The sequence below is a fragment of the Ostrea edulis genome, chromosome 5, assembly GCF_947568905.1.
Source record: "Ostrea edulis chromosome 5, xbOstEdul1.1, whole genome shotgun sequence".
Taxonomy (NCBI): Eukaryota; Metazoa; Mollusca; class Bivalvia; order Ostreida; family Ostreidae; genus Ostrea; species Ostrea edulis.
Window position 1 is genome coordinate 10,068,856 of NC_079168.1, and position 19,106 is coordinate 10,087,961.

General features: G+C 34.6%; 1 protein-coding gene across 4 annotated transcripts in view; it reads left to right on the forward strand.

The window, feature by feature from the left end:
• LOC125649534 (calcitonin gene-related peptide type 1 receptor-like) overlaps positions 1 to 15,649 on the forward strand; it is a 35,276-nt gene extending 19,627 nt beyond the window's left edge. For all 4 annotated transcript variants that reach the window (XM_048877118.2, XM_048877119.2, XM_048877121.2 and 1 more), the window contains 10 exons: positions 1,233 to 1,333; positions 2,329 to 2,435; positions 2,819 to 2,993; positions 5,459 to 5,609; positions 6,083 to 6,149; positions 7,050 to 7,116; positions 7,493 to 7,584; positions 8,542 to 8,668; positions 9,759 to 9,800; positions 11,342 to 15,649. In XM_048877118.2, the coding sequence (XP_048733075.2) occupies positions 1,233 to 1,333; positions 2,329 to 2,435; positions 2,819 to 2,993; positions 5,459 to 5,609; positions 6,083 to 6,149; positions 7,050 to 7,116; positions 7,493 to 7,584; positions 8,542 to 8,668; positions 9,759 to 9,800; positions 11,342 to 11,575 (1,163 nt within the window). In that variant the 3' untranslated portion in view covers positions 11,576 to 15,649. The remainder of the gene's footprint in view (positions 1 to 1,232; positions 1,334 to 2,328; positions 2,436 to 2,818; positions 2,994 to 5,458; positions 5,610 to 6,082; positions 6,150 to 7,049; positions 7,117 to 7,492; positions 7,585 to 8,541; positions 8,669 to 9,758; positions 9,801 to 11,341) is intronic.
• Positions 15,650 to 19,106: the final 3,457 nt, after the last annotated feature.

A 19,106-nucleotide genomic window follows, 5' to 3' on the forward strand; every position in this document is an offset into this window, starting at 1 on the left:
TACACTCGTACAGTGTTGTATATGCAAATTTATGTCCTAAACGATTTCCTGATTTATAAATTTGCAATACTCTGACCAGTAAATCATATGGTATAAGGATTCATGCACAATACAGGTTAAATATTATACTCTGATACTTCCCCTGATTGAAGATAGCTGATCGGCACGGGCTAAGTGTGTCGCAGTCTGTACAATGGACAATGTTGTTTACTGTTGGAATGCAAATGGAGTTTATCGTTTTGTTTCATGGATTATGCAAATAAAGGGAGTTTTACTACTACTTAGAGTATTTTTGACAAGTGTACACGTACATCTGCAGTCCTTTACAGATATTACGAGTAGGCCCAGGTAAATAGTCGTCCGCATTCGATGCGTTTTTATGGCGAGCATACATGCCATTTTTATAAGTACAGTAGTATTTATGTATTTGCCTTTTATTTGAAGTAATTGTGAATGGTATAGATTGTATACTCTTTGCTTATTCCATTTTATCAATAGATAAAAGATGAAATATTTCTCCGCATTTTTGTATAGTTTTGACATATTTACTGCAAATGTACGCACGTTCACGTAAAGAAAAGGCATTCTATATATATTTATCCAAATATATATATTTAGAATGATTTACTACTGTACGATATGTTTATTATAATTTTGAGCACTGCGTGGTGTTCCAAAATGTGATTTCATTTCTTCTTGATGTCCTATAAATTAGTATCGGAGATGTACGCGTTACCTGTCGAAGCTACCCGCACAGGTAAATCGAAGACACTGATGTGAAGTGAAGCGCAGCAAAGCTCGTCCCCTTATATACCATGCGAACCCCGATACATATAACAATAGAAATTCCAACTAATATGGCGGATTAGCAGAGAAATATGGCGGACATATAGAATTATACTATATTTATTAATTCATGTCAGCTTTAACATCGAACAAAATACTGTTTAATACCGCACACATTCCTTTAAAATTGACTTGGGAGCAGTCTAGCATTACATACGGTTATCATAACATTATGCATTGAGACAGGTATTTGTGTACATATGTTCCTATGCATTGAACTAAATTTTCTCTTTTAACAGCAGAATTAAAAAATCATGATTGTATATTCATGCATTATATAGAAATAATGCACGAAGTCATTAAAAATCTTGAAACTCAAATACATTTGAAGATACGTCATTAGATATTCTATGCTTATATACATTATTGGAAGGACTTAATTGCAGAGAGATTCTCGATAGAATGCTTACCAAATGGAGAATGGAAAGAACACGTCGTTGAAAATGGTACACTGAGCGCTTATACTGTTTGCAAAAAAGAGAAAGCGGTAAGGAATTTATCCCAATAACATAATGTCATCAGTGTTTTGTAATTTTTGTAGTAATACTACGCAAGGATTTCAAATACATGTATGTTCCACATTGATAACAACTAAACAGTGGCACACAGTTGTATCGTAACTAATCGCTTGGTTTAATCAAACAATAAAATGCTTTCTTTCTTGTTTTGTCGGATGATGAAGGTTGATAGCATTGCAGAAAAAAGCTGGTTACTATAGTATATAATTATTTTCTGCATTGATTGTTACCTTCATCACCGGAAGTAAAACAGGAAAGAGAAAGACATCAGTCTTACTGTTTATATTTATATTTTTATGTATCTTTTAAAGTTATAAACTAGATTTAAGTACTGAAATACCATGTCGTTGACTGTTTTGTTACTTTAAACGGAACAGCCAATGTTCTCTTTGACCTTGTCGACGTTCCATATATGGTAATGATTGCGCGGGTAGGTGGTACTAAAACCCGGATCGAACTAGTTTGCAACAAAAACGTATTCATTGTCTATGATGAAAGCAATGTCAATTTTAAAAGAAATATAAGAGCAAACATTCAGTGAATGTAAATATTAGTATTTAACAAGTTGCCGACAGATCTCGTTTGACGAAGAAAACTTAAATACTAGTATATACTCAATTCACACTTTTTTGTATACTTTGATGCTGACTATCACAAAGATGCATATCTTTTGAGTTCTTGCAAAATATATGAGACCTTTACCAGTATTTTACGGAAATGCCTCGAACGTTTTGTCAAGATGTTTTATGAATTTCTTGATATGATATATATCAGGGGTTATGTAAGGTTGTCATCGCATAGGGGCAACATCACAAATTGTAACTTAAAAGTGAGACTTACGTTAGTTTTCTTTGTCAAGCAAGTAGCTCAGCCATATACAGTGTATACAAACAAATTCAGTCACTTGATTTGTGATATAATGAAAACAGCTGTATTAAGGATCAGCTAATTAAATATTTTACAGGTAATTGGAAAGGAATCCCTGGAGTTGGAGATCTTGGTTACTCTGATAACAAATCTCATAAGTCTGGCATTTACATTGCCATCCCTAGCAATCCTGACATTTTGCAAGTAAGATGATAATTGGGTAATTTTTCTGCTACTGAATATAAATTTTGTTAACGTTACGTGGGGTAGTTTCAAGCCCACGATATCCTGGCGGACTTTTAATCATCTAACAGCATGGGCTTGAAACTATAGAGCACGAAACACACCTAAACATTTCGTAGATGTAAAGGGAGGCAATTATATGTAGAAGAGGAAAGGCAAACAAAATATAGATTACTCCATAGATAATGAAATTCAGGGGACCGACCTTAACTGTTCGTTATACATTATCTCCAAAGTTCAATATAACCGAACTGATAATAAACAGTTCAATACAATACAATGAGAGTAGAGTAGACTGTATATGTCATTCACCTGCCTTAGAAATTTCAATCTCTATTTTCCAGGTTTTCCGGAAACACCGAGTCCCCGGGAGGAACCCGCCGGATGTTTCGCATTCATCAGCATTTTCTAATCTCCCTGATACTTGTAAGCTTTGTAACTTTGCTTTGGGACGAAGTAATTGCCAAAGAACACATTACAAAACTGCACAAAGAACCCAGCCAAATAGATCTGAATTCGGTAAATATTGTTTCGTAGTTCTCGTATAACAAATCATAAACTTTAAATGCTGGTTGTTACTTGTCAATTTAAGTGTATGGTGAGAGTATATGTTACGGTTTTAAAACATACTGCCAGTCCGAATCCAGTGTTGGTGTTGATCGTTCAATACTTTTAAAGTTGCTTGTTGAGATGTGTTTACAATGGCATTATTAAGCCCTTGATATTTTCCAGAATTTTGATTAAGTTAATTACAGATGAAGGACCTAGAAATCATCAGTAAGATTCATGTTGAACATCTTTTTGTTTTTATGTTACCATACTCTTATCACCTCGATGTATGGCATTATCATTATCATCATTCTCAAATCCTTGAAAATGATTCAAATATGTCAACCTTGGCTTTTGACGAATCTTTCATATGCACCCAAATTCCGATCCAGTTTTTCTCAGTGTAAGAGTAGGATTGATCAACATATATTGATTATCAATAAAAACGTTAAGGTTGTCATAGATTTGGAATAAATGAATATTTACTATTTAATATTCGTGAATATTCTTGTTTCCAAGAAAATCACAACTTTTACAAAGCTTTGCCACTTCTAAATCTCTATTGATAGTTTGAAGTTTCATCTGTACAAATTGTATAATAGATTCTCACAACGTAATATTTCAAAATCGTGCAATGATCAGGTTTGAACCACGTATTTTGTGAACCTATCGTCCTTCAGCATCGGTCCTAGATGGACTTGCCAATTTCAATCATACGCTGTGAAACCGAACGAGACAAACGTTATTTAAAAGAACAAGATATGTTTAGTTCATCGGGATATAAAGTAGAATGATAACGTCATCAGCTTATGTGAATTCCTTTTGAACAGGAAATTTGATCATATTCAGGGACGCCGAATTAGTTATTTAATTATAATCATTTGATGTATACTGCAAAATAGATAAGGAATGTATTCAGGACGTTTCTAATATCTGCTACAAAAATACGAAACGCATAGCAAAGGCCAATTACCTCCAGTAACAAAAACATTTTCATTGGTTATACTTGCTGCAAATCATTCGTTTTAATCCCATAAAACCTGTTCATTTCCACAACTTCTTCACAAGTTCAAAAGTGGCAATTTTTTTTTTAAAAAGTTTGGTTATGCAATATTACTGTACTGATGTACTCCATCATCACTTTCACATACTGTAAATCAGTTTTTCGGGAGAACATTATTTACGCGTAATATCAGGAGATGATTCGCAAAAATGTTGTTCGCACAAATATACTCTTACACATAGTACTGTAGATTAAGCAGAAAATAATGATTTGTGAAAGTTCTGTCTCGTGAATACCAGTAGATAAAACACTGTATCCAAGCGAAAATAAGGTATTGCGGAAAAAAGTTTATATACAGTATTGAATGAACAGATGTATGTTTCCCGATAGGACGCTAACAAAAAATACAATAATTCTAAACAATAAGAATGCTTTTACGAGATCAATAGAGGAACATTTGAATCTAGCATGTTCATGAATATCACTGTTCGCTATTTTCACCTTTTCATGATGATTGAAGAAGCATTCATTCTGGAGACGTAGCCGATTTTGCCTCAGAAAATACTATATAGCTCATATAGGCCCTGTAATACTAATTTTATTGGTATAAGGTAGTATTTCTTAACTTTTAAATAGTATGTGGTGTTTATTTCTCTAAATCGATTCGATATGCAAGAATTTTTTCTGCGTATGATAAGTTTTTAAATCGAGGCAGTCTACTGACAAACATGTTGATGCTACAGGGGTTCCAACAATCTCGTTTAAAGTCAGCATTTCGCAAATTTTATGGTCGTTATTATGATCTAGTTTACCAATATGACCTGTCATTGGGTAAACTGCTGTCTGACGTGTTTCATACCTATTGTTAGAGCGTTCTTTACACTGATTTTGACTATGGGTTACTCCGTTTACCTGAACAAGATAAAGGGCTCACGGCGGATGTGATCGGTCGACAGGAGACTGTTGAAGCCCCTTTATCATGAAAGGTGAATATAACGAACAGTGATCAATCTCCTAACTCCTAGAAGCAATACAAAATAAAGAGTTGGTCAAAGACGGACCCCTGGATATACCAGAGGTATCAAGTTATTTATTTGGAGCCTTCATTGGTTTAAACATTCATCATTGGCAGAGCATGCTCTCGTGTATCAAGTCTGTTGAGAAATCTAAACACCACATGCAGGTTATAATGGAATAGTGGTATAAAAGTATGGGAAAGTTTGAGTTATTAGTTTGCCGTTAGCGTCTATCCAAATGTGAAGCAGATTTGAAAGATTCTGTAGTGTCTTTTATTTAGAGTTCACTGTGATATATAGAATCGATATATGAAAGTTGATATTGCTATAATCATATATACTAGTGATACAATAGTTAACGATACTCTTGCATTTGCTGTGTCGTGTATTTACTAGATTGTTTTTAACTGTTACAGCCATTGTGCAAGGCAATACATATTGCACAGAGATATTTAAGATCTACCACATATTTCTGGATGTTTGTTGAAGGACTTAGCATTCTCCTGCCGCTCCTCCCCAGTTTTAAGAAAGAAATAAGTCTACTGTGGCTATATTTCATAGGATGGGGTAAGCTTTAACCGCTTAATTGAACATAAATCATCCATTGTGTATGAAGATTTGGTGTGTGATAAATCATCCATTGTCTATGAAGATTTAGTGTGTGATAACTTCAGTTTTGGCCTTGGTTTTCACGAAACCTTTTGAGTACTAACGATTACAGTGTACACTTTGGCCAAAGGCCCCCACTTGATTTATCATACAAGAACTAGGTCTGAGTCTCCTTCAATCATACAAATAAGCTATCCATTGAGCGTAACTCAACAACATACTGAGCAAACCATTAAAAAGCATACAATTAAGTAGAAAAAAACGCACAAGATCTATAATGTGAACATTACAAAATTTCAGCAATTCTTCTAAACTTTCAAAATTTGTTTCTATTTTCAAAATAAATGAATAAGTAAGCATACTTATCAATGATTTATCTTTCCCCTCATATTTTAACGTTTTGTGTGAATTATAAAGTTTTATTTATGCAGGAATTCCACTCATTCCGACGGTGGTATATGCTTCTTTGAGGACATCTATCAATCGCTACGATTACAAGTATGTATCCATTATTTATTTCTATGAATATGAATTAGTTCACGTCAAAATCATACGATTATCACATACGAAAAAGTAAAATAACGAACATTGATCAATCTCACCTGAGGTGGGATCAGAATTCCTCTCACAATGAACATATACATGGCTTTTACAAATGAGCATTTCTGATATCGATTGATTTTTACGGTGCATTCTTAAGAATTGTAAATATTAAATCCCTCCAGTTTCATGTTAGTGCAATTGCCAACATTTTGTCATAACAGCTGAGATAATTGTGTTTTACAAGGGTATCGTGGTTTTTAAAAAAAATAAAAACATCTTTTACTCAAGCACAGCACAATCAAAACTTCTCAAATGTAAAATTTATACGGTACCAATTTTGATGCACCAGATGCGCATTTCAACAAATAATGTCTCTTCAGTGATGCTCAACCGAAATGTTTGAAATCCGAAATAACAATGAAGTTTTAGAGCTATTATAGCCAAAAACAGCGTGCCAAAAAAAAAAAAAAAAGGGAGTCAAATTCGTCTAAGGATAGGAGCTATGCATGAGGGAGATAATCCTTAATTTTGAAATGAATTTCTAAATTTTATAACAGCAATTAAATATACATCCGTATTTTCAGCTAGTAACGAAGTACTTAGCTACTGGGCTGTAGAGACCCTCGGGGACTAACAGTCCACCAGCAGAGGCAATGCAAGAAATAAAATTAAAAATACCATTTCCAGAACTTTCCATATTTATAAACTAATTTGATGCAATTATTACCCTTTTGTTCTATAATAAGGGTCCCCATATCTACAATGACTCATTTTCTCAATAAGAGCAGGTTGATTTGGGTAAGGATCATGAGACCTAAATCTGCTGTTAATTGTATTGTATTGTTTTACTTACAGGTGCTGGATTTACTCAGTCCTAGAATTAGAATTCATAGTAATTGGACCAAATGTAATACCTGTATTGGTGAGTAAATTTCTAAGTTTATTTTCCTAGCTTTTGTAAGTCTCTCTCATTCCGAATTTCAGAGAGACGAAAATTTACGCTTTTAATCATCAAGATGGATTAAAACACTAAAGTTTGCTGTATGCTCTAATATAACTTATTTTCAATGACTGGTTTAAAATGCACGTGTATTGATTAGCGAGGTAATATGTTTACGAAAATAGATTTTATTGTAAAGTTACCGAGGAAAGAACTAAAAACCCTCACGAGACTCATGACATGGAGCTTGACAGAGTAAAATGATTAGTCATTATGAGATATTATTTATATCTATGTATGCCTTTGTAACGTACCACCGTTTGAAAAGATGATGTGAATATACTCCATATCTTTTCAGTGTAACATGGTTTTCCTGATAATGATAGAAGTAGCAATTGTAACGAAAAGCAGGAATATGAGGACACCCCATGCATCTCACCCTGTTCTACCGTATGTACAATATAATAGAAGTACTAAACTTGAAATCAAATGTATGTAATGCATGGTGTGTGTTCAGTTAGTGCACTCATCATTTCATTTATCTCGCATCTGGTGTGCCCAGGCGTCCATGTTTGCCCTACTCGTATTTTTAAAGGAGTTTTTAGATTGATCGCTGTTCATTATCTTCATTTTTTTAAAATGCATATCAATACACGAAAGCAAACATATATTAACATTACAAAGAACTGCGAACGGTAGTTTCGCCGCCTATCTTCTGGTCAACTTCAAAAGCTATTATTTTAAAATGATTTTTATGTCAATATATAGATATGTATATGGATCTTTATAAAAGTTGATTTATCTGACAAAACAAAGAAAGATAACTATAATGTGGGTTAAAATCACGTATTTCACGATGGAAGTGAATGGAAAACGGATAAATTATTAGAACATCTTTTCCCCGTGAAATACAATTCCTTTTCACATGTAGTATAAATTGTCATATACCAAACCAAAACCGTTGTTGTTTCACTGGGGGAACATCTGTTTACAGACCAAAACACGGCGAAAATGTTCACTCTTCGATCAATTGCAAATGAATTTAAACTATGAAAAAAGAAGAATACCCATCTTTTACTCAACAATGTAAAGTAATTTGACAAATTAGATAGTTATTTCATCAATAGGCATTTTGAAATATATGACGTTTTAAAGCCTGATTTCAAGGAAGATATTTTTCTACCCCCTAATCAAAAGGAGTTGCAATTAAGAGCAATTAATTAATCACATGTAACACTGGTATTAAAGTTGATTATTAATTACTAATAAATTCTACTTTGTATAAAAAAAATCTCATTAGCAAAATTGCAAAACTTTTTAAAATATACGAGTTAGAAATGTAGACGGAAATCCATAGTTAACGTGCGTAGATTTTTACTATTTACTGAATACTAGTTTCTTTTTCAGAAAACCCCTTCGTTCCCTGATATTCCTTGTTCCGTTGTTTGGCTCACACTTCGTGTTAGCCTGGGTACTCCATGTATTTGAGGGAACATGGTCCTTCGTAGTATACAGGGTAGTGGAAGGATTGCAGGTAACATACTTCGATGTTTACTTCTTCAATTATGGATATCAATTTTACAAGAATATTGAAAATAGAGCAATGTGGTGTTCCTTTCTGCTTCATGGTCTCATGAGTTCATGTATTTCAGTTTCGATGCTAATTTACCTACGTGTACAGTATGATATAAGTATTTTACTGACAGCATTTTATCTAAAATTGTTCTGAAAACTAATATTACGTCACACGATTCACTTGGACTACCTTGCGATCTGAGTCCGTCAAACGCAATATGTACCATTTGTAAAACATTTTGATATTTTAAACTTTTCAAATTTAATATTTAAACTATTCAAAAAACCAAAAGAATTCATTTCACTGCCCTGATTATTGAACAATCAGTAAGACACACTATCCTTATATAAATATACGTTGTGAAAAATAAAAAAAAAATGCATGCTGAGTGATTGAAAAGACGAAGATTAAAGAGGGATGATACAAATCACATGCATCACTGTAATCAACCCGCCCTTCGTTATCACATCTTGACTGTCTTATTTTTCACTTCTCCCACTCCCTAAAGACTACACAATTTCTGAACTCTTTGTTATGCCCATTATATGGAATAGAATATTGAAAAATTTAGACATTTTATGACCAAACATTGGGGGGTGGAAGTATGAAGACCAATCTGTTACTATTAAAATATAACGTTGATCAATGTCGATGTTTTAAAAATGAAGACTAGCATAATTTCAGTAATAACAATACATGTATTTTACTATCTATTAAATTAAAGTATAATAGTTTTTCGACGTATGAAAGTGTTTTGTTGTAGTAAACTGTAGTATTGTCGCTAAATACAATATACAGATGACCACAAAAGCCCATTGTCCTCGTCCTTATCATGAAATGCGCCGTGCCTATTTTGCGATTATCTCTGCCTGCTATGCATTATCAATGGAATCTCCTAGTTCTATGATTTCATATCCTCTACTTGATTTAATTATGAAGGTTCTTTGTATTATTGGACAACGGTCTGATTCAAAGGTTTGTTCTCTGTTTCAAATATTTGTTGTAAGATTAATAAAGTTCATTATAGATACAAATCACTTTTTTCCAGGGTGCCCTTGTATCTATTCTGTGGGTGTTTTGCAGCAAACAGGTACATACATATATTTTCTTTTAGTTTTAATTGACTGAAGTAGGTTCATTTTCATTGAAAGGTGAAGATAACGAATAGTGATCAATGTCATAACTCCTATAAGGAATACAAAATAAAGAGCTGAACAAACATGGACCCCTGGTTATACCAGAGGTGGGATCAGGTGCTTAGGAGGAGTAAACATTTCCTATCGATCGGTCACACCTGTCATGAAGCCTGTGTTTTGATCAGGTAAACAGAGTAATCCCTGCTGAAAATCAGTGTGCCAAGAACGACCGTGTTTATTAGGAGTAGTACGTCCCGTTAGTAAATAAGAATGGTGCTAGCAAACTGTCGACTGCCTAATGTCTTGATAAAGTGGTTGATCGTAAAACATCGATGAAGCTTTAATTGCGACCGAAATATCATCTTATCATTTATTAGTATTTCATATGAAATATTCGTCCCTATCTTTACATTCAAATTTTTCGTTGATTAAATTACTCGCTGAGTAGACCTTGTGTATTATTCATTTGGTTAGTAAGTTTAATTGTTACACAATTATGCCATATATTTCCAAATATTATACCAAAAAAGTTTGAAAAGGAACAGTTCATTACAGTGCAAACTTGAGGACTTTGGTTTCAAGAGGCAGTTTTTATGCGAGGATAAAAACTTCCGAATTTTTTCGACGAGTGGTAAAGTGGTATTCTGTAAAGCGGATGGTGGGGTTTAAAAAATATCATCCCCATGAAATTTCACCCTCATTGATCAATGTTTGTTTAAATTAAAACACAGGTAAGAACATCTGAATATGTTTTAACTAGTTCTAATACATGTCAATGAAATGCCATTAGAAACAAACTAATCCGATGGAAATCATCTAATAAGATGGTTGCCCATATGTTCAACATGTACATAATTTTAATGTAATACATTCAACTATTAAATATTTTAGATAGAGAGTTGTTATATCGATTTATATATTGTTTTGCCTAGTCATCATTGAAATGCATCACCACATACTTTCTTCACTTTTATCAATTATTAAACACGAAGTAGTCCTCTTCAAATTTTCCCAAATTAAGCATTTTGCGCGTCAATTTTCCCAATTGTACGGACCCAGAGTATTAAAGAAAAAATGGCCAGGTGATAAATCAAATCAAATATTATAGGGAATATTTACTCCATCTATTGTAAAATGGGATGGGGGCGTTGTAACCAATTCCAACACTTGAAGTAGTGATATTACATTTATTGGGACGTAACTATTAATCACGAAAATACGATGACGAGATGAATGAACCATAAGCAACAACCTGTGACTATTTTCTTTTCTTGTTCTTTGGTACTCAGTTGACTATCTATTTTTCGGTAACACATGTCAGAGTATTTTCCAGGCTTATTATAGTCTATACATTCCTGGACAAATGCTATCTCGTCGATATCGAAGCTCCTTGATCGAAAATATATGTGCTTTGTTTTAGTGTGCGGAACCCGATTTTCGTGTTATCCAAACCTAATGCATTATGAAACATTGTATGTTTATTTACTATTTTTAGGTCCGGGACTTCTGTAAAAGAGCCATGGAACGGAGATGTCCTCATATATACGCTCGGTTTAGAGGGCGCAAGTTCAGCACTTCCTCTCACACTCACCTGACCCAAATAATACATCCTGCACATGCAACATCCATTGTTTATAACGTCACTTCACAACGTACTGAGGTGCAAAGACTTTCACCTGAGGACACATGCCATATTTCGAATACTAAAATGTGCATTTCCGATCTTTAACTGAAAACAATGTTAAGTGTGATTTATCGAAAGGAAGCTTATTTGTAGTTGGTTGGTAGGTTGTATATTGTTTAAAGTCCCACCTAAGAATCTTTTCATTCAGTGAATAGCTGAAAATTTTAAATCTATGCTCGGCTCGCACGGCCTTTAAGCAGGGATGCATTTTTGTCGTGCCACGCCTGCTGTGATACGAACCTCAGTTTTTGCGGCATCATCCGATGGAACCCCCCCCCCCCCCATTCAGTCGCCTTGTACGACAAGCAAGGGGTCTCGAGGACCTATTTTAACCCGGATTATCACGGGACCTTACCGATAGTTAAATTATACAAATTGTAAGCACCTACATTCAACATTTGTTTGTTTGTTGTTGTTTTTTTGTTTTTTTTACATCAAAGTATGTATAATGTATATTACTTATTTTGACTACGGACTACTACGTTTACCTAATCGAGATACAGAACTCATGTCAGGTGCGACTGGTCAACAGGTGATGATTGCCCCTTCTGTGGGACCTTATCCCGCCGCTCGTATGTCCAGGAATCCATCTTTGTTTGCACGTAATATTGAGATTGATCGTTCGTTGTTTTCACCTTTGTAATACATCGTACACATCACCTACATGTAAAATACATCGCACTATGGAGTCCGAAGATAGCAAAAATATTGAAGTGCAGGAAATATGTTTTTAATAATAAAAGAAAAGTCTAAAAATTGGTATGAATCACGTCAGACAACTTTCGATTAAATGATAAGTGGTATTTGTAAATTATATCGTTTAAGTGACCATGGAGTTTTCGAACCCCTGTAACATCAACTTATTTGGCAGTAGCCCTGCCTGATTTAAAAACTGATCATACGCAAAGCTTTCTTGTGTGTATCGTATTAGTTTACAAACAGAATGACTTCAGCTATTCCAGCATCAACTTCCCATATTTATGTAGGAATACCTGTATTCCACTATATTTTGCATATGGTGATTATATCTCTCAGCTGATTCAATACGCAGTTTTTAAATCGAAACAGGCTACTGATCAATAAGATGATGTTACAGGGGGTTTAACAGTCTCGTTTAAAGTCAGCATTTCGCAACTTCTTTGGGTACTATAACGATATAACCTGTTCTTAGGCCAAATGCTGCCCGACGTGTTTCATACCAATTGTTAGACCATTCTTTGCACATTGAATTTAACTCCATTTTCTCGATCGAGATACAAGGCTCAAGGCGTGTGTGATCGGTCGCAAGGGAATGCTTACTCTTCCCACACTACTGGTATGCGCAGGGGTCTGTTCGTTAACTTCAACTTTTTATTAGGTTATTATGTAACGCGGGTTACAAGTGCTGCAAAGTTAGGGGCAATACGCCTTGGTTATGTTATAGGTTGTTTTTGTCCAAGACAATATGCGAAATTCTGACTTTGACAGAGACTGTTGAAACTCCTGTACATGTACATGTAGCATCAGGTTATTTGCCAGTAACCTGCATCGTTTCTAAAATTGATCATACGCCGACCATGATCTCGGGTGTCGAATCAGTAGAAAAACTGAAATACCATATGCAGATGATAATGGAATATTGCTACTTTTAATATGATGTAAAACTTATACGGTACCAATTTTGATGCACCAGATGCGCTTTTCGACAAATCATGTCTCTTCGGTGATGCTCAACCGAAATGATTGGAATCCGAAATAACAATGATGTTTTAGAGCTATTATAGCCAAAAACAGTGTGCCAAAAGAAGTGGAGTCAAATTCGTCTAAGGACAAGAGCTATGCGTGAGGGAGATAATCCTTAATTTTTAAGTGAATTTCTAAATTTTATCACGGCAATTAAATATACATCCGTATTTTCAAGCTAGTAACGAAGTACTTAGCTACTGGGCTGTAGAGACCCTCGGGGACTAACAGTCCACCAGCAGAGGCCTCGACCCAGGGGTCGTAATGTAAAACTTATATGGTACCAATTTTAATGCACCAGATTTCATTCGAAATGCAATCAATATTCTTACTTGATTATTTTATCCGAGTTGTGGAAATTTCATAACAAATGGCCCCCTGTCAATATGAACTGTCATGAAGTTTCAATATTGAATTAATCAGGAAATAGTTTTGGAGAGGTTTGTCAAAATATATTATTATACTTTCATGTAAAATACTCGAACCTGATTGGTCGAGAAGCATTTGAAAAAACATATTGTTACCCTCTGAGAACAGAAAACACGCGCCCCAGGGTGATAGTATCTAGCAACGGGTAACAGTACTTGACAACGGGTGATATTATAAAAAATTATCACATGCGTCAAATTTATGCGCGTACGGTTCGCCGTAGATTGCTAGACGACGTCGTTTGAGCGTTTGTAATAAACGAGAGTACCCGCATCGAAATACGAAATATCGCATGACAGTGATTGATCAAATGTCAACAGACGTAAATTTTTCTGCTTTCCAGTTTACATAACATTCAGTATAATAAAACAAATATTGCATGTAGTTGAGGGTAACATTGAAATTTTCACCCCTCGAGAAACCATTGTCAACCTCGGCTACGCCTCGGTTGACAATGGTTTTCTCGGGTTGAAAATTGTCAATGTTACCCTCAACTACATGCAATATTTATATACTAGCGGAAAAAAGAAACTGGATTATAAAATTTAGTATATTTTTTCTATATTTATTGTTTATATTTATAAAATCTAAACAATTGATAAAAGTGATGTTTTTGAACAATACCGGATAGTACCCGACTCAGATGCACGGATTTTTTCATGGTTAGTGAACACATGCTGTTTATTGAAGTGTTCATACGCACGAGTTTTATTGGCCAATACTGTTTGGAGTAAGAAGTGTAAAAGGTTTGTTTGGACACTATTCGTTAAGGAAAGCACTTTAGTTTTGACAAAATTTACCCTTCTGTCATGCCACAACTCGGCGAAAACCAACGTAATCGTGCTGTTGGGATGCTTCAAGCTGGAATGGCACAAAATATCGTAGCAAGACAATTTGGAGTTCATCGCAACACCACCCAGTCATTATGGAGACGTTTCCAACAATCTTGGTAATACTCGGGATCAACCACGTTCTGGGCGTCCTCGTGTGACGTCGAGTCGACAGGACAACCACATTAGACTTGTGCAACTGAGAAATCGTTTCCAGACAGCAAGTTTAACTGCTCGTAACATTCCTGGACTTCGACCAATCAGTCCAAGAACTGTGCGTAATCGTCTTCGCGAGCACAACATCAGACCAAGACGTACAACGAGGTGCCCAATACTGCTTCAACACCATCGTATCGCTAGACTAGCGTGGTGCAGACGACATCTGCGATTCAGAATACAGGACTGGGCCAATATTCTGTTCACTGAAGAATCTAGATTTCATTTGGATAACAGTGACGGTCGTTGTAGAGTGTATCGTCACGTTGGGGAGTGGTACTAGGACGCGTGTGGTGTGCAACGTCGACAATTCGGTGGAGGTAGCGTTATGGTGTGGGGTGAAATAACAGTACGTGGAAGGACCCCTATACAAATTGTCAATAGAATCTCACCGGCGTACGCTATCGAGACGAAATTATTCAGCGCCATGTGATACCCTTCATACAGAGACAGTAATTTCACATCACTCTGCAGCAAGACAACGCAAGGCCACATGTTGCACGTGTAGTCAGAGACTTTTTTTGTTCAACAGAATGTCGATATCTTGCCTTGGCCAGCTGTTTCCCCCGATTTATCGCCGATCGAGCACGTCTGGGATGAAATGGAACGACTTCTACGCCGTTTACTAAATCAGCCAATGACATTGGCTGATTTAGGCTGGGCATTAACCAACATCTGGAACAACATTCCTCAAGCATTTCTGAACACTTTAGTGGCATCAATGAGGCGCCGTTGTCAAGCATGCGTGAATACAAATGGTGGTCACACGTGTTATTAACTTTGTTAATTCAAGTTCGAATACCAGTGTCTTTCGTGTGTGCTGAAATTTAAGTTATTCGACGTTAACATTAATGGATTATGAAATGTTGTAACGAATATATTTGTTAGCAGAATTACAAAAAATAAAATTTGTTCATTGTTATTTTTTTTTCATATATCAAATAATGCACAGTTTCTTTTTTCCGCTAGTATATATCTCCTGATCATCTTCCATGTTCAGGCTACTAATAAGTGTAAAACCAAGGTTCATGATACCTGGTTTTCTTTTACTGAAACCGTTATTTGGCTAATTTTGCATCGGATACCCGGATTTTATATGATGAAACGCAAACAGTGATGAATCTCATAACTCCTATAAGCAATACAAAACAGAGAGTCGGGCAAACACGGACCCCTGAATATACCAAAGAGGGTGTTGCACCGAAGCGGGAATTTTCCCTAATCGGAGCTCCGTGCCAGCACTCGTGACGTAGAACTGATCTTCATTCATTTTTATACTCATTGCGTATTTGCCATTTAAATACTTGAAGGATTCCCCAATACTAAGGGCAAACCTAATACATTTTATGTGTCAATACATTATACATGTAGTCTAAAGATAATTTTTTAAATCGTGAAAATTGAATTGTCTTCTTTTTTCCTGAATATCAGATACAATGTATACGGTTACATGTTACGAGTGTATCAAATATTTAATATTCTATACTACAGTCCAAACGCTCTTATACTCGTATGTATTATTTTCTACAACCAACAATTGGCAACTGTACATGACTCTGACCACAAAACAAAATATGGGAAGTTTGATACTCATTAATAAGGTTCAACATTATTCGAAGTACATGCACCTGTAAAAATTGATTCAACATAGCAATTTGCTACTGGAATACATATAAACTCAAAAACTGTTTAACGCTTATTTACCTTGTTTGGCCTTATAATTCTTCTTCCAAAGCTTTGCATAGTTCACAACGGTTTTTCGTAAAAGGCACCATGCCTTTATCAACAACTTTCATTCAGAAAAACATACAAGTTCTCGTTAGCAGCCTCGGCTATTAAAACACAGGTATTGCATGCTGTATTCATTGTGTTTTTTGAGAGTCCTATTCACAAACTAGACAGTGTCCAGGATGGAAGTTTATTTCAAACTCGGCACATGGTAATAAACAGATATTTGATGTGAAACATTTATAAAAACTAGAAGCGTGTTTCAATTAAGAAAAAAAGATCTAAATGAAAAACGTAATATGAAAAAAAATGCTTTTGTGAGGGAGTCGAACTCGGTAGTTTTAAAAATAGAAAACCTCTTTATATATATATATGAGTCGACGACCTTATCCACTGAACCAAGCATAGGCCATACATTACTAAGAAGAATTGACGTACAGGTGAAGTTGAAAATAATACCAGTGAAGTCGTTTCCATTTTTTTTTTTATAATTTACAAAAAAAATGCCCTCGTGAAACAAAATTTCAAAGCGCCAGATTTTTAAAGAGGAAAACTCGAAGAACATGTTCATGATAAATTCATTTTGTTTCACGGAGGCAGTTTTTCTGAAATTCGGGGATACCCCTCCATTTTAACGCTAAAAATAATATAATTCGCTTATTGCTTGATTTAAACTCGAAATATTTTGGCTAATTTTGTCAATACACGTCTTTTAAACTTATTTTCTAAAATTATTAAATCAAGACATATGTTCCAATTGGTTTTATCATATATTTGATTAACTTATTTCGATCTTTCATGCAACACCTTTAGGGAAATTAACATGAGACGTGCAACACTTTCTTTACCATATATTATATGCGAAAACGTGAACAATAACTGCCTGTCAATTTTTCTTTGACTTGCGTCTTTTAAAGTAAGAGTTACTATAATGTACTCTGTTTTGAACATTGAAAGATACGTTGAAATTCGTTTCCCATTTGTTCGAAATTGTAGCATAGAAGACAACTGCCACATTTTGTAGTCAATTGGTTTAAATGCAACACTTATTCACACCACAGGCAATTGCATCGCTTGGGGGTCGAATTTACTATCTAAAGAGTAAAGGTATAGAACTCTAAATATAGGGTACCCAAGTTAGCCGATGTAAAAACAATAAATTAATTAATATAAAATTCTACTCAGTATTTTAATTTATTCATACATAATCAATCTACATTACTACCAAAGTTCATCCCGAAATTCCGTATACTTCCCAAGATATGCAGAAATGAACTCCGAAAAATGCCTGTTATTTTTTGGTTGACTTTTAGCTGGGCCCTGACACTATACGACTACACAGAGTGTTTGAGCATTGCAACAAGCTATCAAATAGAATGTACATCATAAAATATCATTTCTAAAATGAATTTCTTACCCCAATTCATAAAATGAAGTCCGTAATAGCTCCAAGTGACTGAAAACTTAAAACCGTGTGTACTTTCATTTTATCACAATCATTTTCATCGGTGCCTATAACTACCCACTTTGACATCATTATTATCAATCGTCAAACACCTGTGATACTGTGATTTAGATAAAAATAGACATAATAAGACATTTGTATATTTATAAAGGCTTGTTATTAGCATAATTCATGTACTATAATGAGTCAATATTGATCATTATTAGTATTTGAGTCTCTAAATCGTTATGGGTCCTTCCATCTCTTTTGGGTAATTAGTCATAACTACCGTTAATGGTTGGGATTTGAAAGTACAGACGGTTTAAAAAAATTCAGTCACTTGGAGCTATTACGGACTTCATTTTATGTATTGGGGTTAGAAATTCATTTTAAAAATGATATTTATGCTGCACATTTTATTTGATATCTTGTTGCAATGCTCAAACACTCTGTGTAGTCGTATAGTGTCAGGGCCCAGCTAAAAGTCAACCAAAAAATAACAGGCATTTTTCGGAGTTCATTTCTGCATATCTTGGGAAGTATACGGAATTTCGGGATGAACTTTGGTAGTAATGTAGATTGATTATGTATGAATAAATTAAAATACAAAGTAGAATTTTATATCAATTAATTTATTGTTTTTACATCGGCTAACTTGGGTACCCTATATTTAGAGTTCTATACCTTTACTCTTTATATAGTAAATTCGACCCCCAAGCGATGCTATTGCCTGTGATTCACACCATAGAAATAATATACAATGACTAGATCATGAATCATGTTGTTTTTATGACAAAATGAATTATCTCCACAGACATACTAAAATGCACCATGCCTGAAGTTTCAGATCATTATCATCTATATAATGATTAAAGGAATATTTGGCACATAGCTATTTGAAGAAAGGGGTATAGCGCACTTGGTATCCAATTTCGCCTACATAAATACCTTTTTCTTGAATATCATTTTTTACAAATATTCTGCTATACAATGTCAGTTTATACTTGTGTTTACCCAAATTACTTAATAAAGATATCGATATGTTGATAATATGTTTATTTGATAAGCATAAACATCACCGTGATTATATAGAGTATATAGTAGATGTAACGTAATGGGCATAAAAAATTGCAATCTGTTGCAAAAGGCCACCTTAAACCAGAAATAAAACACTGAAATTGTTTTACTTGATTATGACTGTATATAA